General features: G+C 43.1%; 1 protein-coding gene across 5 annotated transcripts; it reads left to right on the top strand.

Moving 5' to 3' along the window:
* P4HA2 (prolyl 4-hydroxylase subunit alpha 2) lies at window positions 1-22,900 on the top strand. Of its 5 annotated transcripts, XM_031598456.2 has the most exons (17): window positions 1-73; window positions 754-849; window positions 5,132-5,231; window positions 6,818-6,914; window positions 8,427-8,578; window positions 9,269-9,406; window positions 10,557-10,796; window positions 12,396-12,592; window positions 13,308-13,484; window positions 16,266-16,336; window positions 16,573-16,672; window positions 17,236-17,289; window positions 19,591-19,650; window positions 19,719-19,784; window positions 21,062-21,130; window positions 21,488-21,584; window positions 22,384-22,900. In XM_031598456.2, exons 3-17 carry the CDS (start codon window positions 5,150-5,152, stop codon window positions 22,452-22,454), a joined length of 1,671 nt encoding a protein of 556 aa, XP_031454316.2. In that variant the 5' UTR covers window positions 1-73; window positions 754-849; window positions 5,132-5,149; the 3' UTR covers window positions 22,455-22,900. The 5 variants fall into 5 exon arrangements, with proteins under 5 accessions (XP_031454316.2, XP_031454312.2, XP_031454313.2 ...); XM_031598452.2 differs by lacking the exon at window positions 19,591-19,650 and having other exon boundaries at window positions 22,384-22,899; XM_031598453.2 differs by lacking the exon at window positions 19,719-19,784 and having other exon boundaries at window positions 22,384-22,899.
* Window positions 22,901-24,608: the final 1,708 nt, after the last annotated feature.

Here is a 24,608-nt window from a genome sequence, read left to right as displayed (position 1 = left end):
CGGGGCCGGGAGCGGGGCGGGGCGGCCGGCAGCGGGACCGGGATCGGGCCGGGGAGCGCCGAGAGGGGCTGCGGTGAGCCGTGGGTGGGGGGGGATGCGGGGGGTCATCGCGGCCGGGCGCAGCGCGGCGCAGCGCTTCTCAACCTCCCCCTCCGGAGGCTGCCGGTGCCGAGCTGCTCTCGCAGCGCTCCCTCTGCCGCCGGCCCGACCCAGCGCGTCTCGGCGGGGCTGGAAAGAGCCAGAACGGCTGCTGTAAGCAGGCGGCGTTGCGGGCTGCGGCACCTGGTAGCGGCGGCTTCGAAGGCGGTGCCCTGCGGGCGGTGGCGGCGTGGGAGCTGCAGGGCGGCTGTCCCGTGTTACTGCCCGTGTTGCTCCCCATGCTGGCTGCGGCTCTGCGAGGGTTCCGGGACGCGCTTGTTCCGCTCTCACCTCCTTTCGCTTTCAGCTGGAGTTCGTTTTCGGAAAGAAATCCTTTCGCTCCGGCCCGCAGGCACTGCTGTGTGCCGAGCAGCGGCGGGGATGGTGACGGAGTCACTGAGATTGGAGGAGAGCTCTGAGGTCCCCGCTCGGGCTGTCGGTGCTCCCTTGGGGGGGTGTTGGGGTATGGGGTACAGAGAGCTTCTCCGTGACCTGTGGGCAGGGCTGCAGGAATCCTATAGCTCTGTGCTGGCTGCTCTCGGGCAGCGTGTCCCCCAGGTTGGCTTTCCTAGAAGATGAGTGTGTAATCAAACGTCCTGTCCTTTGACTTCGTAGTACTTTGTGAGGGTGAAGTGGCTCTGGAAGGTCACACAGCCATCTTCTCCAGGCGGGTGCTGCAGCTTGCTGGCATCAAGGACTTCGGGAATACAGGTACGTTGTATATATATATAGCAAAACCGATAACTGCTGCTCTGATTTCTCATAATGCCACCTGAGAACTGTAAATTACCATCGCTGTGACTCTAAGGGACAAGAATTTTGCTTATGCTGTAACTTACTGAGATTCCCGTTTCAATGTAGCTCCGTGCAGGAAGTACAACCACGACCGTCGTGCGTTTCAGGCTGTAACAGCAGGGGGAGCATGATTTACTGCACAACGTGAGGAGTTCGTTCTAGATTGAAGTCAGGAATCGCGTCTGTTTATAATACCCATGCTGTGCATGTTGGCGAGCTTCCAAAGAAGCGAGCTGTGAACATAGATTGCTTTCCTCTGCCTGGGCCTGGTTTTTGTGTATGGCTCTCTGTATGAAGAACGCTGGGTATGTCAGGAGTATGTGTTCCAGGGTGATCTGAGATCCTGCCACACATTTGAGCTTAATTCGGTTGTTGTTACCAGTTGAAAGGAGTGCTTTGCTGCCCACAGCTTTGTGACATTAAAAAAAAAATCTTTCTGAATGGAAACTTTTTTTCATGTAATGCGAATGTATGGAAGGCAAATATATAGATGTATACCAAAACTATGGGCTTTGCACAGTAAAATGCAGTCTGGAACTTAATGCTGGGAACCATTGCAGTGGGAGAGGGGTGTGTTGTGCTCACGTGTTCACCAACAGTGTGCAGTTTGGCTCCAGCTGTATGGTGAGCTTGTGGGCACTGCAGAGTGAGATGCAGGCAGATTTGCTGTGCTAACTGTGTGAGTTTTCTTGTCTTCTACAGTGCTGAAGAAATATTTTTTTTGCTATAGTTTAAACAAATGGAAACTGATCCAGATGCTTATGCTTTCTGAGGGTAGTATCAGTGAGGATAACACAAGGCATTTTACCCTTTAAAAAAATGCATGCAGTTTTGCATAGACATACTGTGTCCTTGTCAGTGCGTGCAAATGAACAGCTTTTCCTCTTTTCCTTTTGGCTTGCCATGAAAAGTACAAGGAGATCATGTTGTATTATTTGTTAGGCAATTATAATTGTTTTCAGATGCACATTAAGCCCTTTGGCAAGAAAGGTGGTGATGTAGGCATAAGCTGCTTTGAGCAGAAAACTCAAAGTATACTGGAGGAGGGAATTGGGAAGGAATTATTAGGTGATCCTTAAGGGAGAAAAGAATTTGCTTGTGAGGAGCTATGTGATATTGGAAGGAAGCAATGCCTTTTCTCTCCCTTGCTGTGAGCAGGAGCTAGCTGTTTTAGGAGGGTAACTGCATGCTGCACTGATGGTGTCAGTAATCCTGGTGTGAGGTTCAAGTTCTGAGTGGGACCCTGATGAGCACTTGATTTCACACTTCTTAGTTCAGGGATGTTGGAGCACCTACTGTGTCTGGATAATGGATTATGGCCCTGAATAGTGTCTCAGTTGTCTGCTAGCAGTGAAGATTTGCTCTATTGGGATAAAATTAATGTTTCCTCACTATTTAATCATTTTAATTAGCTTTAGAGCTGCCATCGTGTGCCAAGGATCTGCTGGCTGTGAGACTCGCTGCTCTGAGCTGGGTGTTTTTATGGCTGCTTTTCTTATAGCAGTATAATAATAATTCTGAATCCATTTATGATTCAGCCCGTCCTCTGGCCTTAAGCATGAGAATAATCTAGCAGGTTTTTGTTTGTACTGCTGTATTTAAATATGCTTAGCCTCCTGTGTAGCCATCAGGACTAATGGCAAGCTGTTGACCACTTTTGAAGCCACTTGCCTTGTAGGGAGTGAGGGGGATGGATCACTTCTTGCTGTGTCTGCAGGTAACAGATGCTGGTCGTAAAGCACTGGCATTTGGAGAATGTTGGCTCATCCAAGAGTCCAACCCCAAATTGCTGTTTGAAGATGGGCTGCTCTTCAGAGCCTGGTGTATGGAGCTCAGCTGTATGCACTGAGAACCATCTGTGGCCTGAGGCAGCTTTGAAATAGTGACTTGCTTGTTATGCTGCCCTGTGATATGTTAAATTTAGCTGCAGTGGGGAAGCACTATTTTAGCAGTGGCTTTCCAGGTCTCTTTAATAGCACAGGCAGCCGCAGAAGAAGAGCCAGTCTGTAACCCTGATTTGTGGGTGAAAAGCTGACAATCCCAGTAGGCGTGCAAATAACTTCTATAGGTTGGGTCCATGTTCTGACATCTTCTGGAGAATTTTTAGTGTGTTTAATAAAGAACTCAGTCTAACTTGGGAAGAAAAATTCCATCCTGGTCTATTTGGTCTAAAAGGACTTTTTCCTGCGGCCGGAGCTCCCTGCAGCCTGACGGTGCTCTTTCCAGTGGGAGCAATGATTCATTGAGGGCTTACGCTCCTGAAAAGTGTTTATACAGTATCCATTTGGTTGGCTTTTCGTGCTGCTGGCTGGGTACTTTTAAGGGGAGGGAAGGAACAAAACACAAAATGTTGCTGTATGTGGAGCTTTTCAGCTCTAAGTATCCCTCCTTGCAGTCCCATAGGCTGGGCAGTGGTGCACGTGCTCACCTCCAGGGAGCAAAACACTTGGAGGTATCTGTGCTCTTAATACAGCCAATGCTGCCTGCTCTCGGTTCCTTCATGGCCCCTGCGTGATTTTTAACTTAGGCTAAACTGAGCTTAGAAAATCTGTGTGAGTCTTCTGAAACCTGTTGCAGAGCAGTGTAGCTGTTCTCATCGGAATGAAAGGAAATCCTGAATTCACCTGTCTGGATAACAGGCATACCATGCTGAGGAGCTGCAGGCAGTGCTTGTCCTGCAGCTTTCTTATCTATAGAGTTCAGGCATTTCTGTGCAACTGAGTTCTTCCATCATCCAAGGAAAGCAGACTGGCTTTACTGATTTCTTGGTCCTGGTTTTTGAGGTGGGAGGTGCTAATGCCCCTTCTGGCTCTGTTCTGTGTTAGCAGATAGCCTGGCTGTATGTGTGGGGGAAGCCATGCACACGTGTGTGTGTGCACATGCACCATTGCTTTCCAAAACTGTGGTTATGACATCACTCTTAGTCTCCTGTAATTCATTATTTCTTGCTGGTTTTCTGAACAACAGCTGTGAGAAGAATGTATACAAACAGTTTGGAAGTCCTACGGCCAGGTGTCTGCTGCTTCAAGCAAGAGCTGGTTTGTGTTTACTGAGGGTTTCTGTTTATTGACTCAAGAAAACCTGAGTAGGATGGCAAAGCTGTTAAAGATATGCTGTAAAGACAAGCTGCTAGCTGTAGTAAGTGTTCTTTTTGGCAGATATCCTGAGCCGTGAGCGAACATGGTGGGGAGGTGCAGGGAGAAAGCAAAGTTGTGTTGTTTGAACTGGAAAGCTCCCTTGTAATTGTTTTGCCAGGCTCTGTGTAGCGTGTCCAAAAAACCACTCCGTGAGACAAGAACAGCCCATGCAGATGGACAGTTCTGGCTGAGTACATCCCAACTGATGTGCTTCCCAAGTACTCTCGAGTCGCTGTGCTTTCTGCTATATCACTTATAGTGGCTGTCAGTGCTGGCAGACCTCTGTGTGGTACTGTTCATTCAGCTTTGCTTGGTTCTCACATTACCCATGTATGAGTTCTGAACGGGCTTAAACAAATCATTTGGGAATACGTGGTTTGCAGGGGGGTGAGAACAGCATGGTCAGAAGCCTTCTGCATTCCCTGTCTCAGACACTGTTTTTCTGCTTACTCATGCTTGCAAACTTGTGGTAAATATTTCTGACTTCTCATACAGACTTTTAAGGCAATCAAAAGGAAAATGTAAGAAATATCTTGCAGTGTGGTAATACATAGCAGAGCTATGTGTTGTTCTCAGTGATGGAGGTGGTGTTGGTGTGCTTGTTGTTTGCATCCATGTACCAAGGAGCTTGGAGTAAGGGTTGGGACTCCTATCATACTGCATTCTTGAAAAATGGAGAAAGGGAAGGTGTCATCCATCTGCCAGCTCCTTCTACCATCTTCCTTTTGTTCTAATGTGGGGATGCTGGGAGAGCTCCTCTGGTGGCTGTTCTGCTCGCTGAGCAGCAGCCTTGGAAATCCGAAAGCCATAAGGCAACACTGTGCCCAGAGGCCATAGTATTGGGATGATGTATTTTAAATGATCCAAGTTGGAAATTTTCACTTTAAATTTTTCCAGCATTTGCTGCCACTTCTACTCTACAAAAAGTGTTATTTATTTGGCTTTCTCACTATTTGTATTTCTTGACAGTTTTTATATAACTGTTTCCTACCATGTCTGTGTCTGACCATTTGACTGGGACTTTATTGCTGCTGGAAGGTGATACAACTCTGATTTTCCAGGTTTGAGCTTTCTAGAAGATGAAGCCCTGGCTGCGGTTGGTGTTCTTCACCAGTGTTTTCTTGATCTGGCATGCAGAAGCAGAATTCTTCACTTCAATAGGTACGGAAACAACCATTGCACAATATCATGATGCAACTAATGTGACTGCCAGAACTGTTAAACTTTACAGATGAACCGTATGGCTGCCCTTGTATGGCCCTATCAAACACCAGCTTCATCAGGGAGAGCAACGCTTTGATGTCCTTGGTGCTATTCTGCACTGCAGGTTTTGTATCGCTGGGTGTTGTTCACATTTGGTTAGCTCAGCACGTCATGACTAACTTGATATGAGCTTCTCTGAGGTCTGTGAGTAAAAGACAACTTCTGTCTTTTCTTAAGAGCTGTGCATCTGGTGTTTTGAATGCAGCACAAAGCTTATGTGAAAAAGTTCATCCTGAGGTGCTGATTTCACACAGAGAACTTGCGTGATAAATATGTGAAACGTTCTTTCACAAAATGTGATACCTCTTATCTCTTAACTAATCTGGGTTTGGGAATAGGAAGGAAAAATCTCCAAAACCCTTCCTGGTTTTGTAAGATTTCGGTAAATCCCAATGAATTCATATCGCTGCAGGTCTGGAAAACAGATTTGATGAAATTCTAGTTCTTGTCTTATGGCTGTGATTAAGCAGTGTATGATTTCTGTAGTAGAACCTAGAAGTAGGCACAAACTGATTCCTGCTGTGACTTGGTCTAATACTTTCCTGTGGAATAGTAAATAAAGGTAATAAAGATGAGAGGTGAATGGATCTGGCTGTCCTCAACTTTGAGCTCAGTGAAGCAGCGCTTCTGAATGCTAAAGCTCCAAACTCCTGCTTGTTTCTTTTGCACTAATGTATGGAATTCATCAGCCAGAGCAAAGCAGTGGGGTTTGGAGCACGTGTTCCTTGTGTTCTGAAGCTGACTAAATAGTGCTTACCTACGTGGCTGCAAGGTTACCGTGAAGGACCACCTGCTCTTCCCATTTGCCTGTTTCTGGACCTTCCTTATCTCTGGGAGAAGAACATCCTGCTGCCTTTCTGCTTAATTATGCCTCACTAATAAAGACTTTAGAATGCTGACACTAAAGCTGGGTCTTTCAGTGTTACTCTTTGAAAAGCAAAGTTTGTCACAACCCTTCAGATGAATATGCTAGCAGTTCTCTCTAATGCTAATGAGGAGAGACTTTGTCAGTCTATAAACATCAGTCTGAAGTTCCTCCTTAATGGTAGGTTGTGTATCCACAGATACCAGTATTGAAAAGCTGTAATTTTAAGTGAGTCAAATGGTAGAGTAGTAGCTGACCTCATTTCTGTCCATGTGCTGAACAGATGTTAGGGCATCTGGATGTCTTGTTGCTTTGACTCAGTAGCTTCATTAATGTCAAACCTTTATTTTGATCGCATGGCATATAATTATAATAGTAAAGTAATTTGGAGATGGTTAAAAAAAAGAGACAAGGCTATGTGAACAAATGAAGTTGAGACTTTAATAGCCTCTTGAAGCATTTAAATGTCAGACCTGTGTGTGTAGTAAGTCTGAAAGCATTCCAGCTCTAAGTGCACACCTTTATCTGTTCTTAAAGGGGCTGCAGCATCTGAGGCCTTTGGTGCTGCTGGGGGACTTCTCATGAGTGTGATTACTACTTGCTTGTATTCTGTTTTCAGGTCAAATGACAGATCTGATTTATGCAGAGAAGGACTTGGTACAGTCTTTGAAAGAATACATCCGAGCAGAAGAGACCAAACTGTCTCGGATTAAAAGGTAAGGGAGAGGTTTGCGTAGTGAAGAGGGGCAACAAAGTGCATAACCTGTTGTGTTCAGTTACAGCTCACCTTCCTGTTCTGGTTAGCACTTCCCCAATAAATATAATGAGTGTAAGTAGTGCTCCTATGGAGAAGACACTGATATCAAAGAGGAGCCTTATCTGCGTGAGTTAAATGCCTGTAGATGCTGTTGCTCTGGGCTACCTGTTTAAGCATTGCACAGCTTGTATTATCCTGGTACCTCAGATCAGTTAAAGCTCTTGCTGACAACACACTCCTTAGCTAGGCTGTTAATAATTACCTAGCTAAAAGTTGTACCTAACAGGGCATGGCACCAGAATGGTCTGAAGTCTGGGTTAGTAGGAGCTGTGTGCCTGTAACTGGCTTTCCATTTCTGCACTCCAGATGGTATCTGGCAGCTTGATCTCCCTTTGGGATTGTTGGGTGGGGACAGGGTTATGAAACAGTGAAATTATCCAAATTCCTTGTTGCTTTTGTACACACAAATTTATTTCTTGAAAAGTTGCCCTTCTGAAGAAAAACTGTCTCCTGTTCAAGTATGTTTAAACAGAGCTCAAGCTATGTATAATTTTTTTAAAGCAACAAAAACCATTTGCATATGTCAGATTTCTCTTTGCACGTGTTAAATTTGCAGTTGACTTTTTCCTATGTTGGGAAGCAAGAGGATATTTCAGTTGTCACAACACTGGAGCTCTAGTCTGAGGGATGTGTTCTGTAACAGATGCTGAATTTCATCATTTGAATTTGGTGGCATTTGTCACAATTGCTTTCTATGTATAGAGATGTTTGACTCAAAATACTGCTGTGAACAGAGTAAAACTTCACCTTATTACGACTTTGCAAAATAAATACTGGGTGCAGTGAAAGCTGATTTTTTTTAAAGTGGTGTAGACATGTCTTAAGGTGTCATTAATCTGATATCTCTGCAAAGGGTTCTCATCTTGCTTTGTTGCAACATCATAGAATAAGGCAGCCTGGCGGTTTGTGCCAATTGAACTGCTTACAGCCATGGTTCATTCATGGCTTAGTTTGGGGTTAGACTCAAAGGGGATTTCTAATGTTCAGTTATTAGCTTACCTCAGCAAAGTTTTTTTTCCTTCCTGGGTACTGGGGAGAGGCTGGCCAAATGCTTGTCATAAGGGATAATAGGAATTTGCACACTTCTGAGATAGATAAATGATGCTTTTTATTATTTGCTGAAGTGCAACATGCTGAAAACTGATGGCTAAGGCTCATTGCAGGGGAGATGAATGCCTACTGAGATTTAAATTAATAGGCAGGGAAATCTCTTTGAAAAGAGCATATTGTGATTAAAAACAAAAATCAATGAACCTCACTTCATCCTTGTGAAGTTAAAAGCCTTACATCTGGTTATGATAGCAAAAGCAGCAGTAAGTTGGTTCTAGCTATGTAATTAGGATGACTTCAGAAGGAAGACATGCATTCAGAAATTGTTCTCAGGCTGAGCAATACAATTCTCTCTTTCCAGCTGGGCTGAAAAAATGGATGTGCTGACGAGCAAATCCACCTCGGATCCAGAGGGGTACCTGGCACACCCTGTGAATGCTTATAAGCTGGTGAAGCGTTTAAATACTGACTGGCTGGAATTAGAAAACCTGGTTCTTCAGGATACAACAAATGGTAAGGACTGCAGGGAAGGTGTTGGTGGGAGGTCCCCTTATGGCTTCCCCTTATGTTCTGGAAGCTGCAGACCCAGCTGTGGCTTAAATACTGTTGCTAATTTGGTTTGAAGCTTAAACTAATGACTGGGCTCTTGCTTACTGGGTACCCAAGGGGGGAAATGTGCTGCTGAGCCAAGACTCAAAGCTGTTACTTGTCATAGGCACATTACATTTGGTTTGCTTGTGTAGTTTGCAGCTAAGAGGAGAATAGGATGTCCTAAAGTGGCCAGCAGTTATCAGCTGTTTAGTATCTTGTCTTGAGCTATATATTCTTCTGTGTAACAGCTCACTCATCTTACTTCCCAATCTGCTGCATCTGTAAGCAGTCACTTGTGACCACGTTGGTCAGTAAATAAGGATCAAAATGAGATCTGTACTGAATTGGCAAAGGACTCTTTGTCATTGTATGTCAGCAATTATGTGGTGCAAGTGAATGTATTGATGGTTATTTCTCTTGTCATTTGCCTGTTAACTCTGTTTCTTATAATGGGACAGAAAGCAATGCCTGTATAAGTGGAGAGCCTAATGAGAGGCTTTAAATCTAGTTAATTTGAATCTTGGAATTTAGAAACAAAGCAGACGTGTCCTGTGTTAATCTGGTGCTGAACTTATTCAAACCAAAGTAACAGCTTTTCCTTTTGTTATGAAGGCTTTATCACAAATCTCACAATTCAGCGCCAGTTCTTTCCAACTGAAGAAGACGAGACAGGGGCTGCCAAGGCTCTGATGCGCCTGCAGGACACGTACAAACTGGATCCTGAAACTCTCTCTCGAGGGAACTTACCAGGTAAGTGTGCAGTGGTCTCATCTGCTATAAAGAGATGCAAACAGTAACACCCTCAAACTCTCCAAAAGTCCATTTTGAGTGGAAATAAAGGCCTGTGGTTCTGAAACTGTGTGGCTCAAGCAGTAGAGGTTGCATTTGCTGTAATGTTCTGAGAATGAGGTTTTTTCCATCCCAGCCAGGGAGCCACGATCCACACGATCAGCTCAAGTGGCACAGGTTTTATTTCTATTAGTTTAAGGGGAAATCTGTTCTGGCTTTTTTGTGGTCTCAGTACCAAAGCTAGGAAGCTGCTTATGCTGGTAGCTGTGTAGGCAAATGGCATGGCTGTTTCCCTGGGAACTTATGAGCTGGGCAGAGGAGATGCTCCCTAATTCACTGCTCTTGTGGCTTCTAGCAAAGCGTGGTTCTCTTCTTGCCCTCTTGTTCTTTATCTACAGAGTAAAGACTAACAGTATTTGCCACAAAGTTATTTCTGGGACTAGATAAACATATTGTGATGTCATTGTTCTCTCAGGAGTCCCACTGGGTGTTTGTAAGAGATGTGCTAGTGACCGTAACCTGTTCCAGTAGCACTGCTTACAGATTGCCTGGACTTCGTTAAAGTGTGGGTAGTTGAGTTTACAAAATCGCTTTAGTTAAATGTAGGTCATGAACAGTGAACTGCAAATGAAGCCATATCTGTGCACCTGATCTGAAGCAACCGGAAATCTGCACACAATTGAACCTAGTTTGCCTAAATAACAATCAGCTTGCTTATGCATAAATATACACCTCAAGAGCACACGAGACAGCGTGCCATGTAGCCAGACATCTCTGATAATCTAACAGTGTTAACTTGGTGTCAGTCAAATCTGCTAAGCTTTTAGTCCATTCTGCCTTTGTCTACAGCAGAAGGCAGAATAGCTGAAGAGAAGTTTGTTAAACTTTTCTTGGTTCCCAAACAGATGAATGCCACAATGATGATGGAATGTAAATTTCAACTCCTGAAGGTGACCAGTTCAGTATGGAATGTAAATCATTGTTATGCATTCTTCAAAAGACGTCTTTTATTATAAGTGTGTGTATTTATTGATATTTCTCAATGTGCCTCCACATATGAGGGCAAGAATGCTTCTGTGCAGGTTGCTTAAAGAACTTTTTTTGTTATTAGGAACAAAATATAGGTCGTCTTTGACAGTGAGTGACTGCTTTGGTATGGGCAAGACTGCTTACAATGATGGTGACTACTATCACACAGTACTGTGGATGGAGCAAGCCTTAAAACAGCACGATGAGGGGGAGGATACTACAGTCAGCAAAGTGGAGATCCTGGATTATCTCAGCTATGCTGTCTTCCAGTTTGGGGACTTGCACAGAGCCATGGAGCTTACGAGGCGCCTGATATCCCTTGGTAAGAGCATTGCCAGTAACAGCCAAGAACAGCCCATACTTATGGGTGAGCTGACTGGAAGGGTTTTCTACCTGTAAACAAATATAAGTTATGGAGAAAAGTCTACTTGTGCATGAAATGTCCTCAGCAAGCCATCCTATAGGCCGCCTGTTGTTACCTGAAACCTAAATGTCTGTCTGACCACTGTATCTGCTGGTGTACTGTGATGTCTGGCAATGGTTAATGCCCGGGCTTAAGGATTCCAGTAGAGATCAAGGCTGCCATGGGCTCAGCAGAGTACTATTTCTGCTGTCAAAACCTGCTGACTTTTTAATATTTCTTCACAGATGCTCTTTTATGTTGGGTAGTTTCTTTGCCTGAGATCTTAGTGTATTTTTTCTGAGCAGTCAGACCATAGATGGAATTTCCTGAGACCTGGTTTTATCTGTGCTCTGTTTCTAGGTTTCTTTTGAGTAAGCAAATAGGCATTCCTTTAAGTACAGTTCTGCTTGCTGCTTGTGTTGGGAAGGTTTGTTATCTCTAGCATCTTCTGACTGAAATATTTGTATGGCTTTTAAATCAGCTGTGGTTCTTAATCTAGATGATGGCTGCATCCCAGGAGTAAGTGAAGCTGTTTTATTAGCAGGGAGGAGAATGGGAAAGATGAATAACTTCTGCAGACATTGAAATTCCTAGATTAAAGTTCACAGGGATGACTGTAGTGAATTTAGTTCCCTCTGCAATAATGCGTAGCACTGATAGCACAATGCAAATCCTTATCAGCATCAGAGTGGAACAGACTTGACAGTCCTTTGTGGGAGCCTCCTCTACACTGGGATAACCTTTATCTAGCCAATATCAGCCTGTGCTTTGAGGGGTGGTTACTTCAGTGACATCTGGGTTAGTTAAATAAGAGACACAATAAGCTTGGGAAAGTCAAAAGCAAAGAAGTGTTGTAGGTGCTATGTCCAGAAACACATAGTGGTGAACTGGGACTTGTTCCTTCTATAGTGTAACTATAATAGGTGATTAAAGTCATCTATTGATGGTATTTACTAGTTCATATCAGCAGCTTTAATCACTAATGATAGGTCTAATGTGTTCTGGAATACCTCTGGTACAGGCATGAGTGAATGGATGCTGTAGGTAAGCTGGTAAATGGCAATGCTTAACTTCTGAGCTTCCAGGCTTTACAGGAAGTGTTTGAGACTGAAGTTTGTGGCTGGGGTTCCACTGAGGTACTGGGCTAAAGCCTGCTTGTGCACTGCAGATGAGAGGTATGGTGCAGAAGGGTGCTGCAAATAGCCTAGCTTGATCTCTTGTGGTCTGCTTCTCCTGGATGGAATTAGGCAGACAACCTGTGAAGTACAGGAGGACTGTGGTGACCAAAACCTTTTTCCACTCAGAACTGCATGTTCTGTGATGGATCCTTTCAGAAATTACTGCAGAAGAATGCCAGCTTCTCTCTGCAAAGACAAACAGGAGCCAGAGCACTTGGTTGCTTGATGGCGCTCTAGGATGGAGAGAATTATTGCTGAATCTTGATGCAAAGTCTTCCTTGCATTAACAATTCCTGAGACTGCAGCAGTTACTGGCTCTGTCTGTTTTCCCCTGATGAAGACAGTACTCATGAGAGAGCGGGCAGCAATCTGCGGTACTTTGAGAAGCTGCTGGAGAAGGAGAGAGAGAAGCCCTCAAACAAGACAGCGGCCACAACTGAACCAGTGGTGCAAAGTGGTGCCTATGAGAGACCTCTTGACTACTTGCCAGAGCGCGATATCTATGAGGCCCTCTGCAGAGGTGAAGGGGTGAAAATGGTAAGAGAAAGGCAGAGCTTTTCTGACCGCACTGCCGTTGCATAAGGATGGTTGAGTTTGCTCATGTGTTAATCTGTGCAAGAAAAATGAAGTGTAATTGTCCAGTCTGAGACTTGCGCTTATGCCTCAGCCTCTGTCTTAACCTGTTAAATCTGTACAGCTCTCAGCTTGTTCTTCTTAAAGGTTGGTGAGAACTGAGTCTCCTGACAGTCTGTCTGTTCAATCATTTCAGTTGCTGGCTGTATTGGTAAAATAGGAGGCTTTTCTCACTGAGAACTAGTTATGTTTTGCCACTGTTATAGCATCACATTTTGTGCATCTTGATGGGTGCTCCTGGGGTGACCGTACTGACTGCCAGTCTTTGGCACTTCAAATATTTTTAGTGCAGGAAGAAATCCATTTATTTCTCTGCGCAGTTGAAATCATAAGAACCAGGCATTTCTTACAGCCAAACTTTGTATATTTATTGAATCTGAATTTATAGGCTATTAGGATTTAACTGAGAGATTAGTTTTTTCAGATCTTCTTGGTGGCATCTGGAACAGCATGTTTTCATTCACAATAAATATCAGCGCTGCTGCTGCTTACCTCTGACACTAGCTGTGTGCTGACAGCTCTTGCTAGAGCCTGTGAAATAAGACACTTTTTTGCCTGTCTCTAAGTTTATGAATAGTGGTTGAGCAAACAATGCGTTCTACTTGATGCCTTGTTTCAGACACCTCGGAGGCAGAAAAGGCTGTTCTGTAGGTACCACGATGGAAACAGAAACCCCCATCTGCTCATAGCTCCCTTTAAAGAAGAAGATGAATGGGACAGCCCTCATATTGTACGCTACTATGATGTCATGTCTGATGAGGAAATTGAGAAAATTAAACAACTGGCGAAACCAAGGGTGAGTTTCCCTTCATCTCACTGACTGCCAATCAAATGCTTTTGATCTGTGAGCAAAGGCTAGGCGAAGGATTTGAGAGTATGATTTCATACTGCAGATAACACACTGTGAAGCTAAGGGGAACAACTTCAAAACTGCCTGGTGATGTAGGACCCTAAAGCCCAGGCTCCTGAAGGTGTTTATGCAATGTTGCATTTAACTGTGCAAAATTCCTCAGTAAATAAGGACTGGACTTGGAAAAGTAGGTGACTGCCTGGCTTACAGTGTAGATGCCCAACATACCTTCAGTCAGCTTCTTGAAATGAGGCTGAACTGAATTGCAGCACCTTCAACCTATGATGTGAGCGCACACAAAAATAACCCCACAAAGTTGGTGCTTTTTATCTGACTTTCCTAGAGGTGGAGTTACCAGTCTGTTTCCTTTCTGGCAATGTGAGATCAGCAGTAGATGCTCCGTCTTTTGTGCTTGCCGGGTCTCACAGGAGAGTAGAATTGTATAGGATCAGTTCATTCTAGTGCTTTTGTAGCTCCTGCTAACAACTGTGGTGATAAAATTCCAGGCAAGGATTGCCTGCATGCATTTCTAAATGTAAACATAAACACTTACTGATGTTTACATGGTTTGAGGAACTGATACTTCTTCAGACACCCAGAATTATTTGTTATTCTGGACTTGTGAGTACTGGCTAGCTGTGGGAGTGCTGGCAGAACACTTCCCTCTCAAAGAGGATTCTCAGCTCTACAAACAGACTTTTCCTATTATGTCATACTGTAAAACTTTGAGCCTCAGATAAAATAGAAACATTGAAAGATTGAATCATTAAATCTATTTTATGAAATCAAGCGCCTTCTAAATAGGGCAGCTATTAGGTTTTTTTGGTTTTACAGCTTTTGTTCAAAGCTTTGATAGAAAATATTAGGACTTGCTAAGTTTTGCTTATGTCAGTAATGTGAAAGGAATTCTTCATGTTACCTATGCAGCTGTAGGATGAGGATCAGTACAACTGGAGGTAAATACTGTCATCTTAAGATTCAGGTTTCTTTAATTACAAGAAAGTAGTTCCTTTTAACTTATTACTCAAATCTGTCTGTTCTGTAGGAAGAGCAGCTCTGAGTTCTGCAGTACTACTGAAATGCTGGAAAATGCTGATCTTGTGATGAGATGATCATTAACGCAGCTTAATTTCTGTCAGGAAACTTTAGTTAATAAGCATGGAAGCTTTGAGACAAGCTCTGAAGCACTGTGTTAGTTTGGGGCTTGGGAGGATATTTCCTTGTATTTACAAGAGACTTCTACTTCTGGGTCTAAACACTCCATATTATCTACAGTTTATGCTTGCCAGTATTTCTTATTTTGTAGAGAAACAACATCTGTATGTGATACTCAAGTTGGTCTTCGTTATTATTTTGCAAAATGCAATTGCTTTCACTCCAGTTCCAAGAAGTAGTTCCAACTTGACAGGCAATACATCAGAGCTGACTGTGTCAGCTTTCAGTGCTGGAAATGGTAACCAAAACTCTTAACTTTGTTGGTGTGGGAGCCTGAAAAGGCAAAGAGATGCCACTGGATCCAAACGCAAAGGGCAGAAATCAAGCAGGCATGTGCAAGCTCAAGCAGCAGCATAATAGAAAGTTTAGAAAGCGAAATTGCATCCCCAAAGCTGTGCTTCATTGCACAGTGAAGAACAACGTTGTCAGCCTGCTTATTCTGCTGTGATTTACGCAGGAGAGATCTGGAGCAGAGTAACTGAGTCAGAATTAGATGAGTAGATGTGCCAGGAGCTCTTGTGTAGGGACGAGACAAGGACTGTAAAACTGGCTGGAGGCTCATTTGAGGAGAAATGAAGGAAATAGCTGCCTACTGTGAAGAAAACGCAAATAAAAAGGTTTTCTGGGGCCTGTAATTAAGCGGAAGGAAGAAGGCAGGATTTTAAGTGTTTGTGGTTTTCAGGAGTTAAATTTAAATGTGGTTTGACTTTGCAGTCAGACAAATGAGTGTCCCAGTTCTTGTTCTCAGTCGCAAGTACGAAACCCACGTTGCCTGTTAGCAAGCAGCAGCCTGCTGCTTTGCTGCCACAGTGAGTCTGGTCAGTTCTGCAAGGTTTCAGACTCCTCCTATATGCTACCTATATGATGTGGCCTAACAGTGATGCATTATTTGCTGTGCAAAATGCATGGATGTGCTGTTATAAAAGTATCTGTCGCTGAGAGCAGATGTTGCAGGCATTTTCCAATTGGGAAAATCTAAGTGTGGTAATATTGAGTCTTGTCCTCAGGACGAGTGGGTTTGTCTGCCCTGTAATTTGTAATTCATTTTGCAAATGTTTTCATCTGTTTTTTTTAAATCTAAGAATGAGCTTTTTCCAGTCCACATGAGGAGAGGGCTGATTAAATGTATGCAGCATCCAACAATTCTTCCTGCCAAGAGCATAAGCTTCATATGTTGACTTTGTTGTTGTTCCATCTTGTAATATGGACTCCAGCTGTTTAAGAAGTCTTTTTATAAGGTACCTCAGTTAGCACTACTTGTGGATTTAATGGATATCATGGCTTTTGCAGTCAACTGCTTATTCTAGAATCAGCTGCAGGTGATGGATTGCGTTTGCATTTTTGTGTGTACTGTTCTAGCCTGAAACTGGAACAAATTCTTGGTTGGAGTTTAACTTTCATGCTGTGATACGTTGAAATTTGATAAAGCAGCTGCTGATATTGTTAGGATTGAAGTCTATTTTCTTGATCTGTAGTTGATGTTTCTTCCTGTTTGGGATTTTTTTGGCACAGCTGGCACGAGCCACAGTTCGTGATCCCAAAACCGGTGTCCTTACAGTGGCTAGCTACAGGGTATCAAAAAGGTAAGCATAGAGAAGAGTTCAGCCTTAAGTTTTCTGTGCTTAACAGCCCTCGTGTGCTACCTTCAGTGGAAAACTAGAAATACTTTGCATGCAGCAAAAGCTGGCACAACAAATGCATGGTAAATGTCTCATCTGTGTAACTTAGGGTAGAAGAAATCCTCTTTTGGGGAAACTGGTGGCTGGGGCTTCGTATTCTAAAACATTTTATTGTTTCCCGTTCCCTTCTCTTGCCCTAGTTCATGGTTGGAGGAAGATGATGATCCTGTTGTGGCTAAGGTGAATCAACGAATGCAGCAGATCACGGGGTTAACAGTGAAAACAGCTGAGCTGTTGCAGGTTGGTACACTTTCACCTTACCAGGATGAGATCTGACAAGTAGCTCTTTAGTGGGGTGAGATGGTATTAATCCAGAAACAAACATCAGCATTGCTCCTAACCAGCTCCTCCTAGGCGTTCTGTTAACTGAACACATGGGTGAGTGGGTGAGTAAGGTCATGAACACCATCTCCCAGATCAGACACATACTAGGGAAACACCCATGCTCACATTCTGCCTCTTCAGAGGAGGAGGGAGTAAGTGTGATAGCAACTGTTGCTGCATGTTCGTGTTTATCAGGTTGTTGTGGTGATAAGCAGAGAGTGCTGCTGCTAAGAAACATCAGTACTGAGAAATTCTCAGTGGAACCCTTAAACTGAAAGGGAGGGAACACTCGGTGCTTATCTGCACACCTCATTACTGGCAATTTGAAGAAAAATGAGTTAAGTGGATATCTATTATGCAGATAACAATCTTGCCACAGAGCACCGTTTCTCAAAGGATGTTTTGGATCTTTGAGAGTTATCTTATGCAGCAGTCGTGCAGCTCACTATATAAATCTATTTTGCTTTGTTCTTCTGTAGGTTGCTAATTATGGAATGGGAGGGCAGTATGAGCCACACTTTGATTTTTCTAGGGTAAGATTACTTTTCCAATTACTCCTTGGGTGTGGAGTGAGGGTGGGAACAGATCATTTTGGGAACTGTTGAAACCCTTATTAAAATGTCTTTTCTATTAAAACACTCTAATGTATAGCCCAGTTGCATGGAATGGATTATGACCTCTGGAAAACTCTCATTCCTTTCTCTGGTGCTGGAAGTTCAAGAGGCTGATGAACAAATCTGACTGCCTGCTTTTGTCCCTTTGGTTCCTTGCATAGTGCAGAGAGATTGAGAGATAGTCATACTGCTCTTATATGTACTCCTTCTGTTACCCTACTAGGAAACTTAGCCCTGGATGGAGATGGAATTGTTCCATTGGGTTTATAAATCTAGCAAGGTTTTCAGTCCTCTTTTGGGTATTTTAAAGTACTTTGGCTGAGCAGGTGATGTCCCTCCAAAAGAGCAGCGTTTATGGAAGTCTTTGAGTTGGAACCCTTCTGATAAAAGCCTTAAGAACCGAAAGCCTTAAGCTGCGATTGCAGCTGTAGGAGGTCAGCAGGGTTTTGTCACCTCTGTCTGGGATGCCAGTGCTGTGGTGGCGGCAGGGGAACTTACTACTGGCACTAGTTGGATCTGTACCAGGCACTAGAGGGCTCTACCTGGCAAGTGTGAGCTCAGGTTGGCTGTGAGAGAAGACAATTCTTTACTGCAGTTGTTCTGGTACACGAATCATACTGAAGAGCTGTGATGGCTGGCTGTTATAAACACGAAATCCATCTGTGATGCCTTGGTTTCCAGGTAGAATCGTCTCTTCAACTGAATCCATCTTAATTCAATCTATTCCAGTATTTTTACCTGATAGAAAGAATGGATTGCTGCAGCTGGAGGGTAACCCAATAATTGTGAACAGGATTGAGGGGCCCTACTTAATGCTGTTCATAAATAATCTTAATCCCCAGCACTGTGGAAGCTCCTACTCGTTAGCTTTGGCCTGTTGAGAGAATTTTTCTGCAAACTTTAAGACTGCTTTGTTTCCAGAGTGAAGTCAATGCTCTAAAATTCTCTTCAAAGCCTTTGAACTCAAGGACCTCAGATATCAATTTGGTCATTATGGTCTTTACTTTTGGATTAGGCAGCTGGGACAGAGCTCCCTTTGGAACATAGCCTTGGCTGCAGTCATCAGTTAAAGCAGGGCAATGGGGAGTTTGCCGTGGGCTTGGGCTGGTCTGCCAGGCTCTGTGCGTCACAGATTCCAGTACTGGAATCCAGAGACATTGCTCTCTCACTGTCTGATCAGCCTCACAGCTTTTTGTTCCCTTACAGCTCTCAGATGGGGAAGCTTTAATACTTAAATATTTCAACTTTCAAATCGTGTACTTAAAAGTTACAGGAGAATCTTATATATTGAAGCTCAGGAATGCATGGCTGGACCTGAGTTTGGCGGGGGTCTTGGGAACAAGGGGACTCCTATGTGAGCTTCTATGTTGGCTATTAGATTGAATTTGCATGTACTGGTGCAGGAAGTTTGTGCTTGTAGTTCTTAGTGTAAACCCATTTCAGGAAAGTTGTAGTACAATCTACTTGCTTATTTCAACATCTGAGAGTTTTTCTTGCTGTTTCTCTCTTCCTAATGCTGCTTTCTGCTTTTTTTTTTGTGTTGAAGATTACTTTTGTATTGAAGAATTCATCTTAACGTTACTTGGCTGAATCTTGTTGACAATTAGCAATATGTATAAACCTCTAATTGCATTTTTCTTTGTGCCCTTCAGAAGTGCTGGGCTTATGGGTGTTTTCTGCTTATAAACTGGCATCTGTATGCTCTCATACTTCAACCAATGAAAGTCACAACACTTGATCTTCTTGACTATGGTCCTTAACTCTAGATAGACAGCCACTTGAGATAAATTACTGCTATTCTAATTTGTTGCTGTTAGAAATAGATTTTCTTATGACATTTCTTTGAGATGATCACACACTGAGAATCTAATGTCTTACCTAAATGCAGTTCAAGCTGAATTTTTCATAACCTCAGTTGTTGACTTTAGACCAGTGTCCACTGCAATAACAGCCTGTTGATTACTTAAATACCACCTGAAAGCACTGCTGCTACTCTAATGCCCTGAGAATTACTTGCGTGCTACTTCTCCTTATAGCACCGGAGTGCGATGTGCATGCATTTATGCACTGTGGCTGCAATCTGTGATGGCTTTAGTGCTGCCCTGTGAGTCCCCTCTTAATTCCAGCTCTTTGAGCCTGAGGCTCTTCATGCAGAGCTGCATATGTAACTCTAGTGTGAGCCCGTTCGGAATGAGAGGTTAAAGTTGTTGTCTGTTACAGCGACCCTTTGACAGCACTCTCAAATCGGAAGGAAATAGGCTAGCGACGTTTCTTAACTATGTAAGTACCTTTGTTTGTCTGCTGTCTGTGAGCTTGAAGTTTGCAGTTATTCTCATTTAATTTTATAGAAAGATGAGCCAGATGCTTTCAAGCGGTTAGGGACTGGAAATCGTGTGGCCACTTTTTTAAACTATGTAAGTATGATGCTCCTTTGTGAATTGGGTGTAACTCGGTGATGTTTTGCTTGCAGTGGGCACAGTTGTTTGTAGAGGTTTGTTGGTGTTTGGAAGGAGAGTCTTTTAACTCTTGCAGCATCAGGTGCTGTCCTGTTTGAACAGAACTGGGACTCCTGGACAAACCTAGATTCTTACAGTGAATAATGTTTATCTTATTCTCTGCTGGCTGTACATGGTCAAAGGCATTTCACCCTTTGTCCCATGCACGACATATCAAACATGTACTGATGTCTCTACTAAAGAGTGGTTTGTTGTTAAGGTGTAGGTATTAACTTGCAGAGTTGCATGCACAAGCTGTGCTCCTATGGCATCTTGTGCCCTTTTATTGTAGGTACCGAGCAGGAGGACACCAGAGTAGTAATAACATCTGCTTTCAACAGAAATCCTAGTTGCAGTGGAGAATGTGGGGATTGCTTTTGATTGTTTACACTTTGTGGGAAATGGATGTGACTAATCTGTTTCTGATCCATTAGTTCCTCACCAAAAACTTACTGAGAACAGTGAAAACATTACTTAGTTTAATGGAAGTGTTTCCAGGACTTTGGGTTTTGAGTCACATCTGTAGAGCTTAAAGTGAATCCATCACTGCTAACAAATGTAATAGGTTTAAGTTCATTCCAGCATAGAATGGCAAAGCATAAAGATGTAAGCATTTCTTCAGAGCCTCGTTGGTGTGTGTATTATTAAAGCACTTGAAGTAGAATAGAACTACTGGGGAACAGCAAAGAAACTGTGCAGAAAACTGAGGTCTTCCACTTGCATTGTTGTTTTTTTGAAGTGGTTGACCAAGATGCTAAACTAAATCATGAAAATGAGTTCCAAGGACACGGTTTCAATTTGAGGAAATGTGGTTTAACAGGCACTTATTTTTCTAATTGAACCATAAACCAGAATGAAATTCTGAAACTAACTTACTCTGAAGTCTTCTCCCTCATTTTGGAGGACTGGCTTATTAATGCTGCAGGTTCAGTTTTTTTATGGCTAATTTGTATAATATGTACTTGTAGATCAGCACTTCATCAAGCTTACATATGAATAAAAGCCTTCAGTTGAAGTAACAGCCTTCAGTAATCATCTTAGCAATTCATGCTGGTTGAAATCCATCTCTTCTTTGTTACTGCAAGTCACAGAGGTGTGAGCTGTGTTAGGACAAGGGGCACTTGAACTTGGGGAGCCATTTATATGAAAGGTGTTGTAAATGATTGGTTTGAGTTTTTCTCACTTTGTTTTGTTAGATGAGTGATGTGGAAGCTGGAGGAGCTACAGTTTTCCCAGATTTTGGGGCAGCCATATGGCCCAAGAAGGTAAAGTCACTCTGTATGGCTGCTTTTCATCTCCCTTCTCCATTTACTGTCTTTTCTCATTAGTCTTGTATCTAAGTCAGTTAATGTGCTTGTGCAGTTTACTTCATTCTTAGAGTTTATAGTGGGAATGGTTTCAATATAGAGCTGTTATTAAATCTTGTTTTCAATCTGTGAACACAACTGAATTAGAGTTGAGAGTAAGTTGGCTTTTCCATGTGCTGTTATTTGTGACCTATGCCGAGGTGTTTCATAAGAGCTTGCATTTGGGTTCTTGGGCATTATCCCTCTTCCTCACGTCAATGACTTCAGCATGTTGGCTGGGTTCTGGCTAATCCACATCTGGTATCTTTTCTGCAGGGAACAGCAGTATTTTGGTACAACCTATTCAGAAGTGGTGAGGGTGATTACAGAACAAGGCATGCAGCTTGTCCAGTGCTAGTAGGGTGTAAATGGGGTAAGTAAAACTCCTTTAGGAACAAAACCATTGGTGTATACAAAGATAGTGAGATGCTGAACCATTATACCAGCATTTAATAACCTGAGTATTGCTGTTTTAACTGCTGGAGTCATTTAGCAATAATGAAAGCTCACGTATTGATATGTAGCATGAAGCAGCTACATTGCTCAGCTTTTGTAGCAGTAACATTGCAAAGCATGTGAGAGTGGGCTTATGTGGTATAGGACAGCTGTAAAATGATCTGGGTTGGAGGGATCTTAAAGATCACTTGGATGTTCTCAGGTTTTTCCCTATACCTCCATCCCCCTTTATTTTCCCAAAACATCTTTCCTGGCTGTGTTGTCTGATCAGATGGGTGCTGCTGTGCTTTCTGGAGGCAGGCAAAGCTGACTTGCATGGCTCATTGCAGACAAATGCTCCCTCTTGCCTTGGATGCCCATAGTCTGTCAGCAATGATCTACTTCCTACTTTGGCTGCCTGGACACTGGGAAATTGAGTTGTCTGCTGGAAGTAGCTTATGTCTGCTGTCATCCGTTTCTGAACCCACCTCCCACGGCCTCTGTGGTGTTCTGAGTGTCAGAGCACAATGACCTGTAATGACACCAGATCCAAAATACGTTGTCTTGCTATTGTTGGCCAACTGTGCAACTGGAAATCTTCCCAGTCCTGTGAATCTTTGTTTCTCATTGGATGGGTGGAGAAGTATAAGACCTCCGTGGAAAGAAGTCTGGGTTGTAGTGCTATACAGAGACCATGGGTGCATGGTGGTAACTAATTCCATGTCTTTGTTCCACAGTTTCAAACAAATGGTTTCATGAAAGAGGAAACGAATTCTTAAGACCTTGTGGGAGAACAGAGGTTGACTGATATCCAACCTGCTGCAGACCTTTTGTTTCTTTGTCTCCTTTTCTACTGTTGGTCCTTCCAGTTCATTTCTAAGAAATGATCCATTTCTTTTTTTCCCCCAAGAGTCCTGGCACTTGTCACAAAAAGACAAATGTAACACCTGTGAGTGAAAGTAAATGGCTTTGTACACATCTCTTGTCTTCAGTTGCTGTCATTTGTCTCCACCTTCCCTCTCCCCTGCCACTTCCATCACTTTACTGGTCTTCCACCCTCAGCGTTCTGTTTGGTAATGGTGCAAACGATGCTGTGGGTGATGCGGAATGCTTGGGTGCCTGGTCTTGTGCCTTTTGTACCTCAGAAGTTTTAGATGTTAAATATTTCTTCAAACCAAAGTTTTTTTAAGTTTTGTGTACATGTTAATTTTATTGTATTGCTATGGACTATGAGTTTTGAAATAAATGTTCTTTCAAAAAAACTTGTTTGTCCATGATGGATATCAGTACTGGATTTAGGGAACGGGGGGCCTCTCTTTCCTCCTTTTCTGAGGGTCTGTTTCTTCATTACCCTTTCTTTTAGAAAAACAACATGGCTTTGGACAGTGCTAAAGGTTGGAGCATGACAATTCTTGCAGCTTCTACTGAAGCTGGAAAGATTAATTTGTTTTGAAACTGTACATAAGAGCAGGCAGGCTGTGTGCTAATGGCCAGTGGGCAGCATGATCTCAGTATCACACTCATCATAAGTCCTGCCCAGTGTTACTTGTGAGAGGCTTTCAGGAAAACCTGATGCCCTTTGCAAGCAGTTGTGACCATCCTTAATTGTAAGAGTAACTGTCACTGATGTAATGCTGACTGCTTTTCCCTATGGGAGCACTTGATCTGGCAGTTGTTAATATCCTAACGTAGGAGACAGGTTTGTAAGTGGAAGGCACTTCAATTACATTAAGACTTCCAGTAAGTCCTAAAGTCAAACATAATGAACACTGAGTTCCTTCTGAGTTTCTTTGCACAATATACAGTGGAAAAAGTGCAAAGACTGAGCTAGAAGGCAATATTAAAGCAGCTCTCAGGCACTCCCAGTCACCTAGACCATCCCCATTTACCTGCTCCAGGCTCAGTGAAGTTGAGCAACTGTTTCTGCAGGGCAGGGTTTAGTAGTTGCTGCCTAATCTCACAGCACTCCTTTGCCTGCCATGAATGTTGTGGTTGTTGGCAGGCTGCTCAGAATATTTCATTTCTGACCTCTGCTTTTTCCTAGTAAAATCTCTCAGCGCAGCATAAACTTGGGAAACAAGGAGCTTTGCTTTATTACAAAGCATTCAACACGACTGCCTTGCAGATGTGAAGAACTGATGGTGAGCCAAACCCCCAATTTCTAGTTGGACCACTTTGACTCTGTGGGGAGGAAAAAAAATCTACTTAGGCTTTCTGTCAACATACCATGTTGACAGCTGAAGTTCACATCAGACCTCCAGCTAAAAACCTGTACATCCTCCTGAAATTGTGTTGTTGGCTTGGAAATGCTGTTGTTAGCAGAGTTATATCACACTGAACCCTTAACACTGATTTTTTTGCTTGTTTTCTCTAAGGAAAAGCTTTTTTTTTTTCCAGTTGTCTTCCAACTTGATTGAGACCATCCCTGAAGTGGGATGCAGAACTGCTAGAACACTAAAACTGCTTATTGTGCTGTACTGAGATAAGCTTACTGCTAACATGAGCTGAAGCATAATGCTTATTGCAGGGAGAAGAGCACATGTGACTTGGGGGCATTCCATAACCTTCCAGGCATGTCTGTGCAGTTTGTCAGATTATATTCCCTACTCTGTCTTGTACCATACTACAGGCTGAACAGAATATGATGGTAAGCCTAAAATGAAGCTTGCATGCTAGTTTTTAGACTTAGAATTCTTATGCTGAAATTCAGGGAAGGGGAACTTCTGTAATGTATCACTGCTGTGATACTGATAGCTGCTTAAAAGTTTGGTTTGGACTGAGTCTTCTGATGCATTGCTGACTCTGCTTTATTTTGTAGGGTCTGAGTACTTGGCACAGATATTTACGCTTTGGGATCTTTCAGAGCTCTTTGGGCCCTGTCTGTTACTCGCTTATGTGGTCTTGTAGGTACTGATGGAAGCAGATACCACGTGAATTGTCATGGAGCTATGGTCTCTTATCA

The sequence above is a fragment of the Phasianus colchicus genome, chromosome 15, assembly GCF_987193195.1.
Source record: "Phasianus colchicus chromosome 15, bPhaCol1.hap1.1, whole genome shotgun sequence".
Lineage (NCBI taxonomy): Eukaryota > Metazoa > Chordata > Aves > Galliformes > Phasianidae > Phasianus > Phasianus colchicus.
The sequence above is the reverse complement of the archived record's forward strand: the minus strand, read 5'-3'. Positions and strand labels throughout refer to the sequence as shown.

Coding starts and splice junctions, on each gene's coding strand:
- P4HA2 (XM_031598456.2), top strand. CDS start 5,150: ATGAAGCCCTGGCTGCGGTTGGTGTTCTTCACCAGTGTTTTCTTGATC. Junction 8,579..9,268: donor TCTTCAGGATACAACAAATG/GTAAGGACTGCA, acceptor TTTGTTATGAAG/GCTTTATCACAAATCTCACA. Junction 21,585..22,383: donor GCTAGTAGGGTGTAAATGGG/GTAAGTAAAACT, acceptor TTTGTTCCACAG/TTTCAAACAAATGGTTTCAT.